This window comes from Scomber japonicus, chromosome 15 (assembly GCF_027409825.1).
Source record: "Scomber japonicus isolate fScoJap1 chromosome 15, fScoJap1.pri, whole genome shotgun sequence".
Lineage (NCBI taxonomy): Eukaryota > Metazoa > Chordata > Actinopteri > Scombriformes > Scombridae > Scomber > Scomber japonicus.
Window position 1 is genome coordinate 6,569,241 of NC_070592.1, and position 24,549 is coordinate 6,593,789.

Consider the following 24,549-nt stretch of genomic DNA (forward strand, 5'->3'; position numbering starts at 1 on the left):
GACTGTATGTGATCACATACAGTCACTAGTAGTTGTATCAGAATACGTAAGTTAACCTATTGGTGTTAAAGCAATAGATTTGTAAAGTGGTGATTCAGTGTATGATTTTGGTTAGTATCAAAATCCTTAAGAGACCAAAGTATCTTTTTGCATGTTTTAAACAATTATCTATAATTTGCATTTGCACTGACCAGTGATCATACTGTAGAGCAGAGTATACATTTTTGCGCAGTTTTGCTATGAAAGTAATCCAATTAAGAGATGCAGAATCTCAGCTACCTAATGCTGGTAAATAAAGTTACAGTAACCCTCTGTTTAATCTCAGAGGTTAAATAGTTTAGTGTAACAGCTGATTTTCCTAAGAGTAACATATGCAGACTGTGTTTTTGGACTGTAAGTTGATCACAGTCAGAGCTGATTTGTGAAACTTATCATTCAGGACAGACATGTCAGTCAGTGGGCTTACGACTGGTTTCTAATTTGTGCCCTTGCTCACTGTCTGTCCCATGTGATAATACGTTTCAAGGAGCCACTGGCTGTCTCCTGGTCAGGGTCCTGTGGTCCCATTCAGGCCCTGTGGTGTCAGTATCCACCCTCAGTTCCAAACTGAGACTGTGGCCTCAGGCTCTGAAACCACACGTGGCTCCAGTAAGATACACGTTGGCAACATCAGTGAAGCACACACAGACAGGCACAGACCACATAATGGTACACAGGGGACAGTAGAGGACTTGGGCACATGTTGGCAGCAGCTCTTTTATGGAATATAGTGATATGTGAGAAAGCATAGAAAGCTGCAGCCAAATACTGTTAAAATATGCAAGTGTCTAGTAGATTTGCGTCACTCATTAGCCAAAAAAACAATGGTAATCTATTCAGAGGCTGGTTAAATTTGAATATTTACTTGACATTTGGCCGGTGGACAAAAAAGTTAATTGTGAGCACTGGCTGCAACACACTAAAATCTGGCTCTGTAGTGATGGATAAACCACATGGACTGTGAGAGTCATTTGTAGTAACACTAAATTTGTGCTGATAGAGGAAAGTGCAAGAAGCTAAAAAAAAAAACAACAATAAGCTAGAGTAGAAAAGCAAAGAATACCTTTTACTTAATTTGGTCATATAGAGTTTTTTGATGTCATAGTACAATTATTTAATAAATGTTTATAAGCATGAAACTCACATCGAGTAAAAGAAAAAACACAAGAAAGGATGAAGTTGCAGTTATTTGACTAAATGATAAAGGACGTTTCCTGTCACTGCAGGACTTCAACTTATTCAGTAAGATATAATCAATGTTATTCAAATATTTGAACTCTTGGTCGCCTTTTGGTGTTTATATGCCAGGTGCATTAGTAAGTGAGATTTTACATTAAGACAAATGATTTTCCAGTTCCCCTTATAGTCCCATGTCCTTGCTAAACACTCCACCTTAAACACCATTTTTAATAATAGTGAAAGTCTCTGTTGCTGTATAAAACACACCTGTAACCTGCTTTTCAAATCACATGTGTGGGAACAACAGTGGTGTTATATTCTACATCAAAATGTGTGTTTGACAATTTTTCTAACATAAAGGCCTTTCTAAGTCACTTTTGTCTTTAAGACGTCACCAGGTTTCAAGCAGAAGTCTAAAGACAGTGCATAAATTGTTCAATCATCCCGCCACTTTGATTAGTTTACTAATTTCGTAAGACTTAAAAATTTGCCATCTCCTCTCTGTGTTCTTTAGTTTGGTAAGAGATCAGTGCCCTCCTCAACTGGTTCAACTTTTATCTAAATCTTGCTGTTGACTTTTCTGATGTTTTCGGAGGAATTGAAGTGAAACGTTTGTGTAGATTTATTGACATTTACATTCGTATATATAGGATGCCCTTTTGGAGTATTTTAAGTCATATAAATAATATGAAATCTAATAACCTGTTTTTACAGCATGGCTGCACATAATGGATTTTCTGTCTGTTTACACTAGGCATTATAAATAAATTGTAACTATAGAGCATCATGTAGTAAATTATAACCTGCAGTCAGAGTTGTGCCCAAACGCCTAGCCATCATGGTCAGCTGGGTGGACGGAGCGCGGTGCATGATGGAGGAGCAACTGGAGTTTAGTTTTTCAGTGCGGAAATTACTTTTATATTTAACTGTTTGTAAGTTATGATGTTTTTTTCCCTGAAAAAACCTGACATCTTTGTGTATTCTTGGAAATGCATGGAGGTAAATTAGTGTACAGATTAATTTGTGTGTCTATTTGTGTGTGTGTGTGTGTGTGTGTGTGTGTGTTAACCTGTGGCCTTTATTGCAAGTCCTTTTCACTCTGTGTCTCTAACAATGTGGTCGTTGTGTTAAAGGTGAGAGGCGAGGGGTCAACATGTCAGCTGTAGTGTGTGTCTGGTATTTGACACAGCTGTACCAGTAGAGGGTACACAAACACATACACACACACACACACACACACACACACACACACACACACACACACACACACACACACACACACACAGAAATTGTTGAACATTGAAGGCAGATTCACCAGGGGAGGAAATAAAGGTTTAAAGTGACCAAAGAATCACACATGTCAGTAGTGAACAGTATGTATGAACAGTATGATCAGTGACTACTCAGTGCTGTCACTGTGATCTGACAGGTTCCAACACACACAAACATATTATAAATATAAATATTCAAATATTAACGATTACTGTATACCACATACTGTTTTATTATAACTTACTGCCTTAATTCATACTGTGATTGGCTTCAGGCTATTGAACAAGTACTGAATAAGTGTAGAAAATGGATGAATGTGTGGGGGCTGTTGTATATCTGATACTACTTATATGCTGCTCTCTTTCACATACAACCACTCATTGGAGTCCATTATTTCTATTTATTAGTCTTTTCGGTTGTTTAATTTTGTGAAAATCTCAGTAAACTCCCTTTAAGTGCAAACTGATTCGTTCTCTGATGTGTTGTGTGCATACAGGGTCTAATCTGTGTGTTCAGCTGCTTTGTGCTCAGTCAGGAGTGCTGTGTGTTTTCTGTTACTGTGTAGGCTCACAGGACATACACACTCACTGTATTAAAGCTTCAACACTGAGTAATAGTTGCTTGTTCAGTAAGCATTGCCATTGTTTATCTCTCACCCCTGTGTGTGTGTGTGTTTGTTTGCATAGTGTGTGTACAAGTAAACACCTGTGTGTGTGTGTGTGTGTGTGTGTGTGTGTGTGTGTGTGTGTGTGTGTAACATCGTGTGGCTCCAGCCTTACAACAGAGATCGACTGTTAAAAGCGACGCCTGTCAGAAAGTTAATTAAGTCCCCTTCAGCTCCATCTAGTGGCAGCTGAGGGGAACTACAGTAATACGAACACTGCAGTTTTAGTGGCAGCACACCTCGTTTTACAGTGTGACTGCTAACCTGGGTATCACATATGTTTTCTATCTGGTCGTAATAAGTTCGTGGTCTGCATGTTTGGTAAGTTGTGGTTTTGAGGAACCGAGCGGGTTAGACTATAACAGTGACAGGATTGTTTCAGACCTGGGGCACCTGTTGAAAATAATACATCCTTTCTCATAATACAGTAAACACCAAAAAGCATATCTTCATATCAGCTGAAGTTAAATCTACATCTGATTTCAATTTAACTGATTAAATTATCTTGGATTAATGGAAATTCGTGAAATGATGAATTATCATTTGGGGGTCAAGGTAAAATGGAGTCTCTTTTTCTACCTTTTTAAAAATAATAGAAGGTTTTCACTGAGGATCAGCAATTTATTGTTACATAACTGAACTGACGTTTTCATAATAGTTAATTGATAAGACAACAAGCTCATATTTGCCTGCTTTGTGTAGATTAAGTAAAGTGGTAAAATAATAAGGAAGATGAATAATGAGGACATGAGGAGGTTTAAACAAGATCCTTACCAACTTACAATAAGCAACATCATCTAGACAACTTTTAGTCTTTCATTTGGACTTGAGCCAGTGCAGCTGTCAGGAGGGATAACTGTACCAGCTACTGTAATCTTTACCTACAGCGCTGGTTCTAACTGCCCTCTCGTGCCTGGGAGCCCTGTTTCCTGTCTTAATGACAGCATTGTAATTGGCCTGCATTTACTTCAAAAGGCTGCAGCCATCTGTGAGCGCTTATGGTAAGAAAGGCCGATGGAGCGAGAAGCGGGAGAAGAAAGAAAGTAAAGAGAGAGAGAGTTTGTGCCCCCCGGCTGTCTGTTTTCCTACCTTGTCTGGTTTCATATTTGCCAATCCTCGTCTCGCGAGGTGTATGGGTGCAGGTTTCCCTGCCCAGGCTGTGTGAGTGTGTACCTCTGAGGCCCCATGTGTTATTTTTGTGGGTGTGTTTTTGTCGTGATTGTGGTCCTCCAGGCAGGAAGGGCCCCCTGCTGCAGATGTGAGCTGGGCAGGCAGCGGGGGAACAGAGCGGCACATTGTACTGGGCGTACTGGGGGAGCACGGGCTGCAATCTGATCCAGTATCCTGCCATCACAGAACCACGCTGTCTACTGTCACTGCCTGATCCCCCCACCAAAACACACACACACTCCACCTCTGTCTGAACCTCTCTCCATCTTCCTCTCATCACTCTCTCTCTCATTCCCAGCATTCCTGTGCAGATCTGTAAACTTGAATAGTATGAAAAATAAATTCAAGGCTCTACTGTTTATATAAGGTTTAAAAGTTTCAAAATTGCAGAAAAGGTCTGAAAAAGTTCAAAACAAGATAGTTTATGAATGTCCAGTCAAGGAACCAAAGTACAGAAAATAGTATAACATTTTTAATGAGTGAATTACTCTCAGTATTTATTGCTCTCTCTCTCATTTCATCAACCTGCTCTATGTATAACTCCTCATCTCTGTTTTGATCTTTCTCACTTTTCCGCTTTTAGAAACTAATCTCTGTTCATTTCCCTCTTCACACAGTTGTTTTTAGAAAAATTTCTGTTTTTTCGACGGTTAATGTAGCATCACAGTACCACTCAATCTAACCCTCACTTTCCTTCCTATTTACATATTACCGGTTCCTTCCTCCCTCTCATTCCCACCATTCTCTTCCTCTTTCTCCCCTCCTCTTCCTCTCTAGGGTAGAGTGACGTTAATGGACTGTGGTCTAGACACCCTGAGGCAATATTAACGCACCATTTGCTCTGTCTGAATAAATATTACCATCTGTTGACCACTTTGAGTGACCGTTAACTCTGGGTGTCACCTAAACACAAGCACCACAGATGGGATCAGAGCAATTTTTGGACAGAAACTAAAACAGTGTCCCTCATTTGTGGCAGTTATAAAGCATCATAAGTACATGACGTGAGATGAGTCAGTGACTGTGAGTCTATGAGTGTGACAAAAGCTAGGTAATGTAATGTACAGTATGTGTGCCAGCTTCTAGTCATAAATGAAGATGGACAGCTGTGGGCAATGATGACTCGGCCATATTATTTGCCAGGAAAAATTTTGTCCCAAGTGTTTCTTGTGTATTGCTGATTTAAAGATGATGGATTTTGAAAAATGCAGATTTACGCCTGCATATCTCCCTCACTAATAAATAGTATTCATTAATGTGTTGAAAATTGAAAATTGAAATGTCCTACTGTTTTCTCTCTGTAACACTGTTAAACTCGAGTCCTTATATATTTTTTAAAATACAGGTAGCACATAAGCTGTATATTTTGATGGTTTTGCACTTCACGACAACTGTACTGTAGTGTACTAGCAGGTCACGTTTAGCAGTAGTTACCCCAGCAGTGCAGGGATGTCTCATGTAGTTAGAGTTGGTGCCTTATGCTGTTTCATGCTCTGTTGTGCTTTTCAAACAGGCTGAGGTGTTCGTGATTACACAACTCCTGCATAAACATGCTGAGGTGTTCAACTTCTACATAAACACGCTTCTTTTGACAGTTTATTAATGTGGCTGGCGAATAAAAAAATAAAAACGAATGTGTAACTTTAATCTGCTTCATCACAGGAGGGGATCAGTTTTAATCTTTCATCAGTGTTGTAGTTTTTGCCAGAGCAATGCATCACTGCCACCGTAAGTTTATTATGAGAGCTGCCACAGCGGGGATGACTGTAAGTGATTTTAATTGGCTGTTAACAGCAAAGTTAGCCTTCTGGTGCACCTCAAACACAGGGACGATTGCCAAGACTGAGGGAGGATAATTGAGTTCAGAAAAATGTGAATACTGGGTGTTGTTGAAAACTTAAGCTTCAATAACAAAGGAACCTTTTAATGTGCTGTAATTGTCTAAGGTGGACTTTACAATTACATCTGGGTTCTCATATTGTGAAATATTACATGTGAATGCAATACCTCGTACCAAGATTTGTGTCACACATCATGGTGAAGAAGTTAAGATTATAGCACAAAATATGTAGATAGTCTTATTTGTAAATTGCATTTTTTACTAAATACACATTAAACGACTAATTTTTGAATAGCCAGTTATCACAATAAACATGATTAGGGCATGTATAAAAGAATGTACAGCAACACTGAGCCTAAGCTTTGTCTTCTGTCACTGATAATTTTCCTATGAAGATTAACAGTGTGCTGCTATTTTAACAGGCATCAAATACGTATTACACCTACTGCAAGACAGTACACGTCAATATCTGGTGTATGAATGGATGAGAAATTAGTCATCCCCCTTTTTAAGATGTTACACTTACAGTGATGAAATAAGTGTTGGCATGAATGTAAAACTGACTGATCAGTTATTCTATCTTTCTCTGTGGTATTACCACTTTGATTTCCAGCTTTTCCAGTTTTGTATGTATACAGGTGCAGGTAGCTACAGTAATTATTTGTGCACAGATTACCCTTAAGGGTATCAAACTTCAAATTCCAGAAGTAACAGCCATGCATCTGATACAAGATGCACAGACTGCAACAGTGCCTTTGAGCAATGAACAAGTTAAACCGCAGTGCAGACTGAGGGTGGAGAAACAGACTGGTTGACCTCAGCGTGTGAAAGTGGAGACAGGATGTGAGACTGGTGGCACTGTGTATGTGTACGTGTGTGTGTGTGTGTGTGTGTGTGTGTGTGTGTGTGTGTGTTACTACATACTGGATCTGGAAAGCGTGTGTGTGTGTGCATACCTGCATTTTTGTGTGTGTTGTGCATGTCAGGTGAGACTGTGAAATGCTTGTGTGTCCTCAGACAAACATTAATCTGACTCAGCACTATCACATCAACAGCCAGTTTCATTTGCTTGATAAATGTAAGCAGTATAGAAAAGACACTGTCTCCACTCTGGTTTAAACTGTAGCTGTACCTACAATGGTTCATATATGTGGTTTGGACTGTTGCCCACAGTTTTCTTTTTTATATTATACCTAAACGTACAGTGGTAGCTACTGTGGACATCCCTGATATTTGCACCTATATCACATTAGTGCTACAAGAACATTTAAGGTTACTCTTAAAATGAATTCATTTGATCCTCCTGACATAGTTAGATCACTGCAGCTGCATTGAAGAATATAACTGTCTTCTGTTTTGAATATTTAACAACGATGCAGGCATATAGGAGTAAGCTTTAAAATACATATTTTAAGTGATTTCCACACATCATGTAGGATGATGGGCCCTCTGAAAAGCTATTGGAGAAAGCTCTGGGATTTATTTGAGCCTGCGGTAGCGTAATTAACCCTCTGTGTGCGTGTGTGTATGTGTGTGTGTAATTTACAGATGTAACATAACAGAATTTCTCAGCTTTGACATTGTCCATTTTTCTAGTTGTTTCAATTTCACCTGTTTTTAGTACTTAAATTTTAATTATTATATATGCTCTGTCCGTCACATGCAGAGCAATAAGAGCTTGTTAATAAGCCTATTTAATAAAATGTTCTTGTCTTGTTTCTCTTTCTGTTAATCCTCAGACCCAGTGGACGTTTTGCGGGCTCTGCAGCTTCCCTCTCTCCCCGAGGGTGTGAAGAAAGTCCCCGGCTTCTGCACATCCCGTCGCGCAGGCACCCCTGATCATGCCTACCGCATCACCAAGAAGGCCCAGATCTCCGCCCCCACCAAGCAGCTCTTCTCAGGTAAGGTCAAAGTGTTTAGAGAGACTGGTCTGTAAATTACCACAAGGGTGTTTGACCAGTACTGATCTCTCTTACCATAAATGCCAAAAATAGGTTTAGAAAAATGGTTTTACAGTATAGCTAAGCTATTTAGTGTTCATATTCAAATTATCTTTCATGTCTTAACCATAAGTAACTCCAGTTGTGTCAAAGCAGGTTGTACAGTGTTTACAGTGTAATTATGGTCATTCACAAAAACAGAATAATACAAATAATTTATAAAAGAATATATAGGTGATTTGATAAGATGAGAAAAGTTTCTTCTGCTGGTTTTCCCTCACGCTGTGTCTGTCATGGTCCTTTTTTGTGATATTTTACTGCGTTCTTGGCAGTGTCCTTTTTTCCTCAAGCATATATAGACTTTTCTTTTGGTCCAATAATTATAGTAAATTACTAGTATTTGAGCTTGATCCTTAATACAAATTTTTTTTTAATGGTTTTCAATGCACAACACAATTTTAATTACCTCTTTAGTTGGTGTAAATATTCTAGAAAATATATCTTTGTGACTATTTTGCAGGTGTCTGAACCATATACTAAATGTTCATGATTTAAATCAGTTCACAAGAGCCAATTAACTGCCATTGTATTCATTACAACAGTGCACTAAAGTCATTAAACATTAAGCCTGCATATGAAATATTTACGATGAATTCCTGAGTGCAGAAACCTACAATTATCACTACAGGTTGCTATTTATGTTTGGGTGTATTTTAAATGTGGCTGTTATGCCCGCTGCTAGACACCTCGGGGGCATAAAGTATAATTATGTGCTTCAGTGCAGAGAGCTGACTTAAACAGTGTGGGAGAACCAAAACAAATTAACTTTAGACTGCTGTCTGACACCCCAGCGTGAGGAAAGAAAAGAGAAAGTAGTATTTATGTGGTCGTGAAGAAATGCTCAAAAGTCAGTTAATTTTCAACTCGTTTTCTGAGGCTTTTGAGGCTCCTCTCTCCAGCTGTTCCTACCTGTTATTATGTGTCCTCAACTATTTATGCCAATTCCATGTGTGACTTTATTCTGATATTTCATAATCAGGTGGTCCTGACACATGTCTCTTTCTTTAATTACTTTAAGTTCATGTTATTTTCTCATGCTCTGCTCCATCTCCTGCTCTAATCTTCTTCATTCATGTCTCCCTTCCTTTCCTAGACACTTCTTTTTTATCTGTCCCCCTTGAAACTTTCTTCACTTTGACCTCCGTCTTCTGCCTGCCTTTATCTGTACAATAAATAAATATTGAAGTGAAAGGTTGCCTCTTTCTCTTGTTTCTTTTCCGTCAAGCCCACAACCCAGTCTAACAGTGACCAGTGTTTATGTTATTTAACCCTGTCCTTTTTTTGTTGTCTCCTTCCTCCTATCCCTCCCTTCCCTCATCTCATCATCATAGGTCGTTTCCCGGAGAACTTTTCCATCATGACTTTGATAAAAGCCCAGTCTGGTCTCCAGGCCTTCCTTCTCTCTATCTACAGTGAGCAGGGTGTCCAGCAGCTGGGCGTTGAACTGGGACGTTCACCTGTGTTCCTGTACGAGGACCAGAATGGCAAGCCTGCCCCCGAGGACTACCCATTGTTCAGAGGCATCAACCTGGCTGATGGCAAGTCAGTAACCAGCAACAACCAGTTTGTGACTGGTTGAGATGACACGATTGGGGTTGTGTGGGTTTGAGTGGTTGAGAATAGTATGAGTGTGAGTGTGTGTTGGAAGTTGTTTGATGGTTTGATGCCTTTTTAATCAGGCCTGTAGTTACATTACACATTTATTCGCCTTCGGTTCCTCCTCCTTGTCTCTAGGTGGCATCGCATTGCTATCTCTGTTTCCAAGAAAAACGTGACACTGCTGTTGGACTGCAAGAAGAAGATGACCCGTCCACTGCCTCGTGGCAACAACGCACAGGTCGACACCAATGGCATCACAGTGTTTGGTGCACGTCTGCTCGATGAGGAAGTTTTCCAGGTGAGGATATTGATTCCTAAGGGAAAAGGTATGCTGTTGTTGGTTGTTTGGCAGTGACAGTGAGTATGAACCTTTCCATGAAGTTACTTTTTTTGGTAATTTAACACAGGGAGCAAGTTCACAGGTAGCAAATTAGTCTTAAAGTTATAATTGATTAAAATTAAAGATACTCAATATACTTAAAAGGCTTTTATTAAGCCCTGTAATAGATGGTGCAACTCTACAGCTTTGTTAATCTGTTTCTTTGTTGTTCCTTCATAGGGAGACATCCAGCAACTGCTGATAGCCTCCAACCCCCAAGCTGCCTATGACTTCTGTGAACACTACAGCCCCGACTGTGACTCCCCTCTGCCCAAGACCCAAGCTCAGGACCCCAACACATACGTGAGTAACACCACGACAACAACAGTTCTTACAGAGACATTAAACAAATAACCTTATCAGTGAAGAATTATGTTTGATTCATCTTCCGGCAGGGAAGAATAACATCACACACCCTGTTATATATCTCATAAAGTTTACTTTGCAGTGTCATCTTAGTGTAAGAGGCCTTTCACATAATTCCCATGGCTCTTACAAACTTCTGAGTAGTGTAAATTACAGTGTCAGCACTATGCTAAGACAACTGATTAAAAACTATGTAGGCTCACCTGTAGCTCCGATAAAGCAGGCCCAAACAGAAGCTGAGGACTTTGTTTTCCTTTTCTATGGCTCTTTTTTTAAATAAAGTTACTTCCAGTAATCATAAATGAAAATAAATGTTCTCTTCATCTGAATAGTCTAGATTTGTTTTCCCATTCCTAGACATTTTTCATTCAATTCCTGGACTAAGATATAACTGAATGACAAGATTTGTTTTCCTTTTATGAATGATGGTCGTGTGTGTGTGGTCAGAGATAGAAAAGGGACTGAGGCACCTTTTTACAAAGTTTTTAAAGAGTTCCTCCAGCTCTTGTCATTTTTTCCACTTTTTTAGTGGTCAACACTGTCACCTTTTAGGAAAAAGATCCCTCATATTCCCGCTGTCTGGAGTTTGTATGTTTTTTTCTATGTTTGCTTGACGTTCCTCTGGATCCACTTGGTTTCTTCCCACAAAGGGATGATAAAATACACTTATGTCCAAAAATTAAATGAATTAGTTACTGATAGTTTAAAACAAAAGCGACTTTAAAGCATTAGTCCTCTGAAAATTAAAGAAAAGTCCTCAGGTTCAGTTTGGGTCATCTGATAATGTCATCAAAGTGCTGCTCTCCCTTTCTGTCTTCCTCACTCATCATCACTGTCATCAGCAACTGTTTGTATCCATCCACTTTCCTCCTCACCTCCTCAGTCTGTGTGTCGCTGAGGTAAATAAATAAAACCAGAGGCGCTGCCGTATCATACCCTGCCATAACCACACCACTAAAAAAAAAAGTACATTTCCATAATTTTGTACACTTGTGTTGCAGAAAGATACGTTTGAATTGTTACAGCAGTGGGTTAGTTGTTTTTCTGCTTTACTGAAATGAAACACAGAAAGGTAGGGGAAAGAGGATGATACAAGCCAATTATGAATGTCTTTCTCCGATTATTTCCTTATGGATTGAAAGAGAGAAAACTTAAAAAGATTAAGTTAAATTTTGATTGGTTTTCTGGGTAAATTGAAATATATCAGGATCTGGCATGAAGATGGCTTAAGGTGGAGCCTCTCTGCTTACTGAGACTGGTTGTGCACATTACATGCATTACAAGCTTTGCTAGCTCTCCCTCATTCTTTGTCTCTCAAAAAAAAAAAACATATATTGATATTTGGGAGCTGACAGTTTCCCCCCCCCAACACCAGCTGCAATCACAGAGCTACAGTAGCGAGTGATTTTCATCCGCATTCATCCATCCAAAGTACATGATCTCTGTTTTACAAGCCTGCATGCTGGATCTTTAGTCATTATAAATCGTATCAGTCACTGTACAGAGCTCCAGCAATTCGTCCCAAACCCTGTCATGTTGATGCTATTGAGATGACTGCTCTCTGAATGAATACAAATCAGTGTGGTTTTATTCATTGGCTTCACCCATTGCTTTATTATTTGCTGTTTTCTTATTCATCAAGGTTGTCTGTGTATGTGTGGACATTTTTAATTTTAACACTGTTTAAACCAGAAGCACAGACTCCTTCTGATGAATGGAAAATAAAATGATCTTTGCTATCTTTCGCTGTCTATCACCATGTTTTATTTTATTCCCCATCTTGCTGCTTCAAACCAAATTCACCCCTTTTCTGCTTTACCTTTATTTATCCCTCTGTTGCCTCTGCAAAACTTCTTCACCTCCCCTTGGAAATCCACTCCCTACCCCCTCTATCATGCATTCTTCTCCTTCCATTCCTCTTGCTTTCATCTACTTTCTTCCCCTCCCTCCATCTCTCCCATCTTTCAATCCTTCCATCGCTCTCAGTACTTTGATGAGGAGCAGGATGACCATGAATACCCCTATTATTATGAGGAAACAACAGGCATTCCCTCCTCCTCTCCGTTCCCCTCTCCCCAACCTGGGGCCCCCACTCAACAGGTAAAGAGGGAGCAAGAAAGAGGGAAAACATGAGCGGGGTTTGAGAAAAGGGAAGGAGAATGAGAGAGAGGTATGAAGGAAATAAGAGAGGGCATCCTCAACAAAATAACAAAATTTAACGATTACATTTCCCATAAATTGTGCACATGCTGCACTGTGTGTTTTACTATCATAAAATGCATCTTTATTTGAAAATGTGCAGTACATTTTCACCTTTATCACTCTATATGCCTCTCATCCTTCATCCCTCAATCCTCATCACTCCATACCTCATTTGTTTTATTTACATCTCACCTTTATTGACCTCTCACACATCCATCTAATCGTCACACTGATTTAACGCTGCTCCTTGTCATTTTTTTGTCCTCATGTCATTTACATGATGTCGTATATATGTTTGTGTGTCTAGATAGAGTCTATGTTCTCATGGTGGGGGCACTAGGGTGACGTAGGTGCAGCTGTGTTGACGTACACACATGCACATATATTTTCTCTTATTCTTTTCTGCTCACTCCTCCAATCATCCCTTCTACCTCATACATCCCATCCTGTTTCATCATAAGCAAAGCCAAAATATATTCTCCCAAATAGTCATGTCATGTTATTAGTACAACACATTTAAAACATAAAAAACACAGTTGACCAAAGTTGAAGCTGAACAAGCTTAAAATACCAAAATAATAAATATTAAAAAATAAATAAATTTAAATAAAAGAAAGCAATAGACATGACAATAACAAAGTAATTGCATGGTGAAAACATTACATCACTAGTGATTTGTACTAAACCAAAAAGCAAATAGCCTGAGAAGGGCAATTTGTTTATATCAGATAGATTTTTTTTAGTTCATTTGGAAAAGTTTTGTTCAGACTAACTACAGAGGACCTCAATAATGGCTGGTAAAAGTAACAGGGATTAAAAGCCTTGCTATGTACATACTATCATCTTCGGTTTAAATTTGTAGGTCTACTTACATCATTTCAAACCAATAGATTACTTGATGATTGGGTGTTTTGCTTTTGAGGTTAAACTGAAGACATGCCAGGACCAATTAGTAATAGAAAGAGTGGGTGTGTCAGAGCAGCTTTTTCTTTATCTGACTTGGGTCTTTGTACATAAGTTTTACTTGAATTTGCATTGAGTACATGATAGGTGGAGTTTGTCACACAGTGGTGAGACAGAAAATGTAGACAGTGTTGGATAAGTTGATCATCACAGTACAGCATAATTATACTGACTGTCTAATGCTTGCCTGTGATGTCTGACTTTACCGGCGCTTGTTGCATGGTCTTTTTTGACAAAACCCACCTATATGGCTTCAAAGTGGATTACAAAAAAACAACAGACAGGTTTGCAACACTGTTTGACCAGGGCATGTGTTTGTGTTGTCTTGTTACTTGCATGATTTCTTAATTGTCTTGGAGGATGTCACCGCATGCACCTACTGGACTTCTGCATCAGTTTACATACCAATTTTCAGTCAACATGGGAATATCAATGCACATGTTTTTTTTTTTTATTTCTTGGTATATGCATTCATGGTTGTACATCTTACTGCATATATAACATAAATGTATGCCACAGTCTCTCTCTTTTAGGTCTGTTTTGTGTTTCGTATTGCATATTTGAGGAGTTTACATTCACTTTGATTGCCTGTATTTCCTTCACATAGTATTATTTGGATCATTTTTTAATTTTGTTTACTGTCAGTTTGCACGTCTTTTCTTGATAGCAGCATGTGTAATGACAATCATGTACAATAATATTCATGTTGTTGTTTTTTTACATGACTAACATGAATTTGCATGTCAGCCTGGCATCAATGCTCCTGCTTCTGCACGGCTGATAAACAGCAGCCTTCTCTTACTAGTAGTATGACCACTCAGTGAAGTCATCAACTGTGTGTTTGTGTGTGTGTTTGTGCACATAGCAGGTCAGTGTATCCGTTGTGTGTATTTTTGTTTGTGTGTCTGTTCAGTTTGTGTGTGATCAGCAACAGCTTTACCTCACCAGTCACACCCTCAGTGCCTCTGCCGACCCACAGGCTCCAGATCTTATTAGCACAAAGACGCTGCTTTGTCATTTAATATTGAGAATGGCATTACTGGAGAGATCAGCAAAAATGACTCTAAGTCAAAGACGTGAAATTTCTCAATTATCTTATGTGGATTTAATTTGACAATTTGTTTGAGTAGTGATACTTTTGAGTTGAACATTTTCTAACTAAATCATCATCTGCTGTATCCAGTAATGCCTGTACAGTCTCAGTAAATCATCCAAGCCATAGCCATCTTTATGTCATTGTTTCTCAAAACATCCATTCTTGTCTTTCTCTCTCCTGTCCATCCCTTGTTTGTGCTTTTCATCCCCCTCCCAACCCCTCCACGTATCTTTGTCTTCCTTCACTCTCTCTCCGTGTCTTTGTCAATATGCACTTTTACACATTAAATAACATCTCATCCAAACAAAATAAACACGGATATTAGAAGAAGGCGCTCAATGGAAAGGCAGCCCCCACTAAATCCACCCCTGTCAAAGCCAAACCCTCTCCAGTAAAAGCAGCCAAGGCTGGACCATACAAACTTGTAGTCAAGCCACCTATGCCCACCAAAGCCGCCAAGTCTTCCACTTCCAAGCCATCCAAAGCAAAGCCCACTGCAGTAGAGATCCTCTTGTCTAAGATCAAGCCAACTGCAGCAGTTAAATCAAAGCCCACAGCTGCCCCAGCTAAGAACAGCAATGGTAAACCAGCTGAGAAGAAAGAAAATGGCACAGCTAAAGCCAATGGCAATGGCAATGGCAAAGCTGCTGCAGCAAAAGCTAACGGCAATGCCAAACCTACAGCTCAGGCCAAAGTAAATGGAAATGGAAATGGAAATGGCAAGGTTGTAGCTGAGAAGAAAGTCAATGGTAATGGGAAATCCTCTGCAGATAAGAAAGCCAATGGAAAGGTCACTGTTGTGTCTAAGACTAATGGAAATGGCAATGGAAAAGCTGCTGCAGAGAAGAAAGCTAATGGAAATGGAAAAACCACCATTGAGGTTAAAGAGGTTAAAGTCAAAGTTAATGGAAAAGCAGAGAACAAAGTTAATGGTGAAGCTAAGGCTAATGGAAATGGCAAAGTTACTACTGTGGTAGAAAAGAAAGCTGCAAATCATGCAAAAATTGAAACCACTACAAAAGCAAAGTCTGAGAAAATTGTTAAAGTAGAGAAGATAGAAAAGACTGTGGTCAGTGCAGCTAAATCAGCTGTCAAAGTAGAAACTACCAAGGCACCTAAACCCACAAAAGCATCAAAACCTCAACCTACAAAAGTGGCAAAGGCTGTTGCCACCAAAGCTCCAGCAGCAAAAACTCAAGTGAAGGCAGAGGTCAAAGAAGTCACCAAAGTTAAAACTGTGGTCAGCAAGGTCCCCCTGGTCAAATCGACGGTGAACAAAGTCGTGAAGACTGTTGTCCAAAAGGTTCCCCTCTCGAAGAAAGTAGTTTCAACATCAGCCCCTGTCCGGCCAACTCCACCCAGACCTACGAAATCCAAGGTGGTGGACATTAATGTCAAATCCCAGCACAAACCTTTCCCACCCTTCGGAAAGACTGCGCTGAGTGGAACTGGTGTCCCAGCGAAGAAAATTACCAACAGTTATCAACAGGTACAACAGGAGGGCCCATGGTCAGAGTGTCCAGAGCTGTATGTCCTATCTGTCCCATCTGGTTGCCAGGTCCTTCCACCATTCAGGGTCTGCAACAAAATTTTGTGAATCTCTTTTTATAACCAGTTTGTTCTCTTAATATGAGGTAGTCTGTGCAACTTTTGAGGCAAATCCTTGATGGTGGACAGTCTGGACTTCAGAATGGAAGTTGGTTCATACCAAGCTGGGCACCCTCTCCTCTGTTTATATATCATATGATCTTCACGATCGTCCAAACTTCTCCATATGATATGATACAGCGGAGCACATTGAAGCATGGCTAATTGTACGGTTTCATTGTTCTTTACTTCACTTCATACTCCTACCTTAAAGCTGCTGAAACTGGATCTCAACCTGAATACACTCCAGCACTTCGTCTCTTTTCTTTTTTCGGGAAACCATTAACGAATCAGTCAAATGAATGAGCATGGATTGTTATGGTACAGAAACTAAACCTGAGAAAACACAAATACTATCACATTCTACACACATGCACACAATGATATTTCCCTGTCACTCTGTCATTCTCTCTTTGTTTTGTTGTTTTTCTTGAAGTACCTGTGTTTTCTCTGCGATACCTGTCTCCGGTCATATTTTGTATCAAATATGAATAAAGCAGCTTCACAGAAACAAAAAAGCCAGCTTTTAAATCAGAGCTTACATTTCATTCAATTTGTGCGGTTATCTTCTATGAAGCTAACTTGTTTCAAGGTAGGGAAGCGTTGGGAGGTTTATATTCATTAGTGGGTTCTAGAAAATTCAAACCATGTTTTGACTTTTACATCAAATTAACTGATTTCGGTTCTGTGAGGCTGTTTGATTGGGTTGTCTCTCTGTTTTCTGGTCTTGGGTGAAACTAGACATCCCAAAGCATCAAGTCATGATGTTGTCATCTCATGGGATGGATAGAGGCTCTCAACCCTATTTCCAGTAAGAGCAGACTTAACCCTTTCATGAATCTTGGCTTTGGGAGCTTCAAAAAGCAAAAATTGCTCAACAATACAATGAAAAGAAATCTCAGCAAAGTGGTCTCAATGACTCCCTAAATCTTGCACCTGGCAAAATTTATAGTCATCGAGACTTTGAGACTACCTGAAATTTCTTTTCTATAATGGATCTTTACAACTTTAAAAATGTGAGTTGCCAGTAAAAATGACTTTGCCTTTGGCAACCACAATTTAAAATGTGTTTCGTTCTCTTCTTTTAACTCATCATCACTTACAAGCAGACTTTGAACTAACCGCGCTCTTCCAATCAAATCTGCTTACTTCCTCCCTGCTCCCACTTCCTGTCAACTTGACCAATCAGGATGTAGACACTGAATATTCCGAGGCTGGCCACACCCCTACAGAGACTGATTATTACTATGAGGAGACGGCCCAGCTGCCAGAGGGTGAGGTGTTTGGACAAGAAGAGATCCCTGCACAGGTAAAAGAAAAAAAAACACTGATCAGTGACACAGGTCAGAGAGGAAATCCCAGGAAAAAAGGGAAAGCAGATCAGACAAGAAATGAATCACCAAATTGTCTGATAGATTTGCAGAATCAGAGGAATATAAAATCTGAGTGAGAAGAGAATAGCAATTAGGACAAAGGGACAAAAACAAGAATAAATCATCATCTCAATACGAGGCTTTCATCACCAAAGGAAGAAGATGGTCTAATACCTGTGTGGTGAGCCCAGTCTTTGTAGTTTAACTAACTAGTTTTAACTATGTCTCTCTTTACACTTTTCTAACCACAAATCACTGTTTTGTTGGCACCGATGCCAAGAGACAAGACATAATGAAAAAACAACCCCTCTTTCAAAGAAGAATGCACCACATCCATCTACTTGTATCATCAAACATTTCTATGTGACTCCCCTTTTCCTTAACAGCAAGATTGGTGTTTTGTCCTCATCTCAAGATCCTTGGATGATCAGGTTGTGATCTTAAAATGAGAACAAAAATCTTGTGAAAAAGGGATTCACACAGAAATATTTGATATGCAATTTTAACCAGAGTAACAAAGGGATGAATATAATGCATTCTTGTTTGACAGAAAATCGAAATGAACTAGAGAATACAGGAAATGTTGCGACTGACTTTGCAGCCCCCTAAACTGTTTCTCATAGTTCACTTCTTTTGGCAATAATGTTTATTGTCATATTAACATTTCATCTGTATTAGCTGACTTTGATGACTTTGTTATGTTTTCCAATGTTGATGCAATTAATGTTTATGTTCTGTTTTTGAGAGGAATATGTTGTGCAATAAGGTTTATCCTATGAACAAATATTATCCACTATTCAATATTGTTTTATCACTTTTTTATATAACACACCAGTCCAGCGTTATTCCCACTGGATTCATATTTGTTTTTCAAACATCCATGGTAAGTAAACTAGAAAAATAACATGGTAGTAATTGCTTTGCATAGCATAGCACATAGCAGTAGCTTGTTTACACAAAGTGTTTTATATCAGCCATGTGTGTTTAAGGATTTGGCAGACATCACCTTGACTTTCAGAGTTTAAATATTCACTTTTTTAGCTCTTAGTATTTCACATTTCAAACATATTTTAGCAAATTTAGAATACAGGTACAGTTCATAACACACAGGCTGATGAGGATACGCTTTGATGGAAACATACTATTATGAGCTCAACAATAGAATATTAACAGAAGACATATTAAGGTAGCAGAATAAACCTGAAAGTGGTAATTCACCTGAAAAGTCAGACTGAAGTTACAGCGTGAAGGACTGGTAGAGTCCCTACAGTCTGTTTGTCAGATGCCTTTTTGTTTTGTTGACCCTGTGTCACTGTTTATTTGCAAAAGGTAAGACTCACTTTTTTCTATATATGCCCTCCTCTTTCACTCTCCTTGTTGCTTCATGCTATATTTTCTTTCCTTTACTAACATTTCCTCTTCATACATATCTCACCCACCTCCTTTCACTGTTCATCTTCTTCCTCTTCTTCCTAATTTTTCCTCTCTTTTGCTCGATTCATCCTCTCCTGTCCCTTCTACTATCCCATTGTGGCTCTGATAAACCCTAAACCAGCCCGAGGAGGAGCCGACGCTGGTGGTAGAGGAGTTTGATGCCACCAAGGCAGGCGGTGTGGGTGAGGAGACCTTCACCGAGGAATATGTGACTGGTGACGTGGGAATGAGGGAATACGACTATTCCTACAGGGACTACAATGAGCCGTTAACAGACACCAGAGATGCCAACATGGGCCCCGCCCTGTCCGCTGTGACAGACGAGGGAGGCGTAAGTAATTTTGCTTCAGAGGCAAAAAAACCCCAAAACTAAATCAGATCATTTCAACCATCTCTGAAACCTAGTTAAATTGTATTCAATGTCCTTTCAAATGACTTGTTTGAGTTTGCCGTCTCTCAAGGGCCATATTGTAGAGTTTTTACCACCCAAGACATTCTTAACATTTCTCACCCAAAGGCCGCCATCCTAAGGTCTTTTATGCCGGCAAGCTCAATTAGTCATGGAGGAACTAATATTTGAATGCATTTCCAAGAGCTAGTCCCCACATCATTGGTTGAAATGAGATTTATTTTACACAGTGTACAGTCAGCAACTCAGGACCCCTGGAAGAATAGCTACTACTGTGGTAGAAGCTAATGGGGATCCTCACATAACCATGCATACAGTGCATAAAGGGGCATTTCAAAGTGCAGCAAATAACCAAATTGCTGCATCTTTTGTTTTTAATGCCATTTATCTCAGTGTGTGGCTCCATTTAGTGCCGCTAAGCCCAGATGACTCTGTATCAATGCAAAAAAAAAAGAAAAAAGTAATGGACCCACAGTTTGGAGAACCATTGAATCAACGGTATTTGGACAAAAGCTTATGACTTTATCATTTTATTTTCTACATTCTACATTAGTGTTTAATATAATGTGAGAAACATACATTATGTGGGGTGTTTCTATGTAAGCGTACATCTACCTGTTATCTAAATGCTTGCAGCCAACCACTATTGTCTGTCACATTGATTTTATTTGTGTGTTTGTCTGTCATTTTCCTTTTAATATGTGTGTGAGTACCTCTGTACTGACTGGGCTTGTTGTTGGCTACATGTGTGTTTTCCTCAGGCTGCCGTCAGAGGCCAGAAAGGAGAGAAAGGAGAGCCTGCTGTCCTAGAGCCTGTGAGTTAATGAGTATTGTTAAGCAGCTTTACCTGAGCAGGTAGAGCTAAACCACATTGCTCTGTCACTTTTCTCTAAGGGATTTGCACCTGACATAATTTTGCTTTTCTAACTCTGTATGTGTGAAAGCGCAATAAGGCAGTCACACATCATTCATTTACTATATCTAAGGTAATCCAAGATATATTGACCACATAGATAGCAAGATTTAACTTAGATTTAACTTAACCTTTTGAGATATGACTGATCTATGAATGGTAACTTACTCTGTTCCCTATTATTTTAAACTGGTAAACTGGGAGTCATTATCAAAATCTGTGATCTAATTGACCTGCTTTTAATTTTCCAAATGGGGATCTTGGAACAATTTTCGTTTCTTGTACTACAAACAAGTTGAAGAGCTGAGCATGTTTTCATATTTCATTTTTAAAATGTTTACCTGTTGATTTATCCCTTCTGCAGTGCATAATTCAGTTGCAACATGCTGAAATATATTCTTTAAATTCAAATGTCTAATTTTTCTACTGCCTCAAATATGTCTTCGTTCTAGTTTAGGAAATTGAATTGAAAACGTTTCAGTGCATTAAAATAATATTTATTTTATTATTAATTTATTATTAATTAATATTATTTTTTGCAATGTATAGATAGATAGTCTATCTCTTTAATCAAACGTTCTCCTGCTATGTCCCATTTTTAACTTTATTTGGTGTTTTGTAGGGTATGCTGATTGAAGGACCCCCAGGACCTGAGGGACCTGCTGTAAGTAAATCATGTTTATTCCGCATAGCCTTCTCTGAGCTATAAATTGTGTTCATGGTGGTAGTGTAATTTCTTTCTTACTAGGTAGTGATCAAACTTCACCAGAATATATGGAAAATGCCTTGCTTATCGTGACTGTAATCAGAATATTCATGCACTCTCCTCCTACTTCTTTCAGGGACCTACCGGGCCCCCTGGCCATTCTGGACCTCCTGGCTCTGTCGGTGACCCTGGCGAGAGGGTAAGTCTTTTACTTTATCTGAAGATTTGTCAAAACATTAGTGCTAAATCTCTGCACAGATACAATTCCTACATAAGTACCAGTCACTGAAGATGCACTTTGCCAAAAAGAAAAGCACATTTCATTTCCACATTTCTACACTTTTCTAAAACCTTCTGGTCTCCCTCTCTGCATCCTTTAGGGCCCTCCTGGTAGGGCTGGTTTGCCTGGAGCTGATGGAGTCCCTGGACCTCCTGGAACCTCAGTCATGCTGCCTGTGAGTAACCCTTAATCTTTGATCCTTTACTTTACGTGGCTACTGTCTGAATTGGTCATAAATGTGGGTGACATTTGTTCCAACTTGGGGAAATGTTTTATGGACATTATTATTACTTTATTATTACACAAACATAAGATGTGACATTGGCCTCTGATCACCCTTCTGTGTTATATAGGGTATTCATATTGGTCCAATCGTTTATAATATTATTTATAAATATTTTTCCCTCCATGCAATTCCGGCACACTGCCGATTTGAGCAGATGCATGTCAGCAGGTGTGCATATGAGGCTGTGTTCTTCAGTTGACAGTTACAGAGTAAAATACTGAGGAATGCAGCGCAAATCATCGTTTGTTTTATTTATTTATTGCAAGGGAGTTAATGTCACCTAAGCACCACTATAATGTTAATAGTAATATAATAGTTCATTTCTTTTCATGTTTATATTGTGTATTGTTTCATTGTTATGAGGGTTGTGGTATTGGTGGTTGTTGTTTGTTTTGTTGTAAATTTATAGGAAATAATTAATTTGTAAAACTTTTAAGTATATTTCAATTTATTAAAATTATCATTTCTTATACTGTATTGTATACGATTATTTTATATTTATTGTATGTGTGATTTCTGAGTTTATTTATTTTAAATAGGATTACAGAGAATAGGCTCTATAAATTTTTTATTTTGTGATTTTTGTTATTCTGTGATTCATAGTGTGATTGTTGTTATTTTATATATTGTACATATATATATATATATATATATTGTACATGATTATATTATTTATATTGCACATTGTTCACATGAGTTGACAGTTACAGAAAAATACTGAGGAGCGGAGATCATTGTTTGATTTATTTATTTATTGCAGAATATGTTCACCAAATATGGTGTGCTCAATGGGTGCAACACATACATACCTGTATATAACCTTACATTCATGTTAACCTCTACCTGTCCATAGACACAATGCGACTCCACCTCTTAAAGAGCTTCTAACTTTGAGGTATTACATTATCTCCTAATATAGTCTAAATCCCTTTTCCTTTTCTTTTTGCAGTTCCGTTTTGGTCAGAGTGGAGGAGATAAGGGTCCCGCTGTTTCTGCACAGGAAGCTCAGGCAGCAGCCATCTTGTCTCAGGCCAGGGTGAGTTATTACTTTTACTTCACTTTGCCTCTGTGCAGTTACTTTGCTTCAAGAGAGCATATCTTTGTAGCTTTAACTCTCACAATTTTCCTGAGATCTTCACCATCTGTCATAAACGTTGTGTTTGTAGATGTGTAATACCTTTTTGTGAATCTTGGTCTTACTTAGAAAATGCATATTATTACTACAGATGTTGAAAAAGACACTTCATGAGACTTTAAAACTGCTTGGCTGAATTAATTCACTATTAATTGTATATTTACATTCACTACTACAGCCCAGTTATATTTGCTCAAATGGGCTCAAGTGACTAAACTGTGCAACCTCTACTTCCTACATCTTAATTATTACAAGCAGCGATGTGCATTCATCATAGTTTATCTTGTGATTTGTTGTCTCTAGATGGCACTGAAGGGACCACCTGGACCAATGGGATTCACTGGACGCCCTGGGCCACTGGTATGTAACCTACATATCTTCTTGTACATATTAAGAGTTTGTTGTTGTCACCACAAAGGATTTTTATCTTATGATTATAATTATATGCAATTGGTTTAAAATAAGACAACCTAAGACTGGCAGCCAAGTATTTTAGAAGATAAATGCATGGTGTTTCACATAAATGTTGATGCTACATATCTATACAGCTGTGTGATCATCTCTCTTCTGGTAATATTAGATGACTTTGTAAACCCTCGTTTCTTGGGTTAGTCTCAACAGCAAAAACAGCTTTTGTTTTTCTTCTTTCTTGTCATTTCATGTGATATCATCATTAAGGGACACATCGTTAAGCATGAGATGATAAATAGGTCACATGATGATGATGTTGTGATTGTGTCTGTTTCAGGGAAATCCAGGAAGTTCTGGTCTGAAGGGAGAGAGTGGAGACCCAGGTCCTCAGGTAAAAAACATATAAGCCTCACTTCACATCACTCAGTCAAGTTTTTTTAACCACTTGCATTTCAAATAATGTAATAAACACATCTTTTTATAGTACAATTTTATATAATAATTGAACCTTAGATCCATAACAGGCCTTTCTCACATACATCTAATTTATTTGTCAGGGCCCCAGGGGACCCCAGGGTATGATGGGACCTCCAGGAAAATCAGGAAGAAGAGTGAGTATAAAAAACATGCTTTGTCATTGCTTTTTTGTTAAATGTTCATTGTTTGTTTAACCACCCAAAGAACACAGGTAGGGAGTAACTATTGTTTCTCAAAGAGGCTCAAGCCCTGCTACAGGTTTGAATAAATTTGGTGGTAAATAACAAGTCTCTCATCATAAAGTTTTACCAGTTGCACCTTCAGAAATGTCCAGGTAGGCTTTAGTCAAACCAAAGGTTCCCCCTGCAACACTTGAACAAGGAATCTTCTTCCATACTTGCAAAGCTCCTATATTCCTGTTTAAATTCTCTCTATCTTAGCTGAGTACATTCTGTCAAAAACAAAACATTAGTATAGTAAAGTGGCAGAACTGAAACATGTTCTTCCTCTGCTCGTCTCTCACAGGGCCGTGCTGGAGCTGATGGTGCCAGGGGAATGCCAGGAGAGCTTGGATCTAAGGTAACCTCGCTCTGGTGTTATGGATATCATATAAATTAACTCTGCAAATCTTTGAATACATCCTCATATATGAAAAAAATACAAAATTAGTGTTATTTTGGTGCTGATTCATACAGACTGATGTATTTTG

The 24,549-nt window shown here is 38.8% G+C and overlaps 1 protein-coding gene across 1 annotated transcript in view; it reads left to right on the top strand.

Annotated features, from left to right (window-relative positions):
- Window positions 1–7,899: 7,899 nt before the first annotated feature.
- Window positions 7,900–24,549, top strand: part of col11a2 (collagen, type XI, alpha 2) — a gene marked incomplete at its 5' end in the record, with an annotated part of 32,017 nt that continues 15,367 nt past the window's right edge. Inside the window, 16 exons of the mRNA XM_053334047.1 lie at window positions 7,900–8,065; window positions 9,496–9,706; window positions 9,899–10,061; window positions 10,323–10,445; window positions 12,495–12,608; window positions 17,606–17,725; window positions 19,351–19,554; window positions 20,394–20,447; window positions 21,168–21,209; window positions 21,388–21,450; window positions 21,632–21,706; window positions 22,767–22,853; window positions 23,256–23,312; window positions 23,701–23,754; window positions 23,921–23,974; window positions 24,366–24,419. Of these exons, the coding sequence (XP_053190022.1) occupies window positions 7,900–8,065; window positions 9,496–9,706; window positions 9,899–10,061; window positions 10,323–10,445; window positions 12,495–12,608; window positions 17,606–17,725; window positions 19,351–19,554; window positions 20,394–20,447; window positions 21,168–21,209; window positions 21,388–21,450; window positions 21,632–21,706; window positions 22,767–22,853; window positions 23,256–23,312; window positions 23,701–23,754; window positions 23,921–23,974; window positions 24,366–24,419 (1,641 nt within the window). The remainder of the gene's footprint in view (window positions 8,066–9,495; window positions 9,707–9,898; window positions 10,062–10,322; window positions 10,446–12,494; window positions 12,609–17,605; window positions 17,726–19,350; window positions 19,555–20,393; window positions 20,448–21,167; window positions 21,210–21,387; window positions 21,451–21,631; window positions 21,707–22,766; window positions 22,854–23,255; window positions 23,313–23,700; window positions 23,755–23,920; window positions 23,975–24,365; window positions 24,420–24,549) is intronic.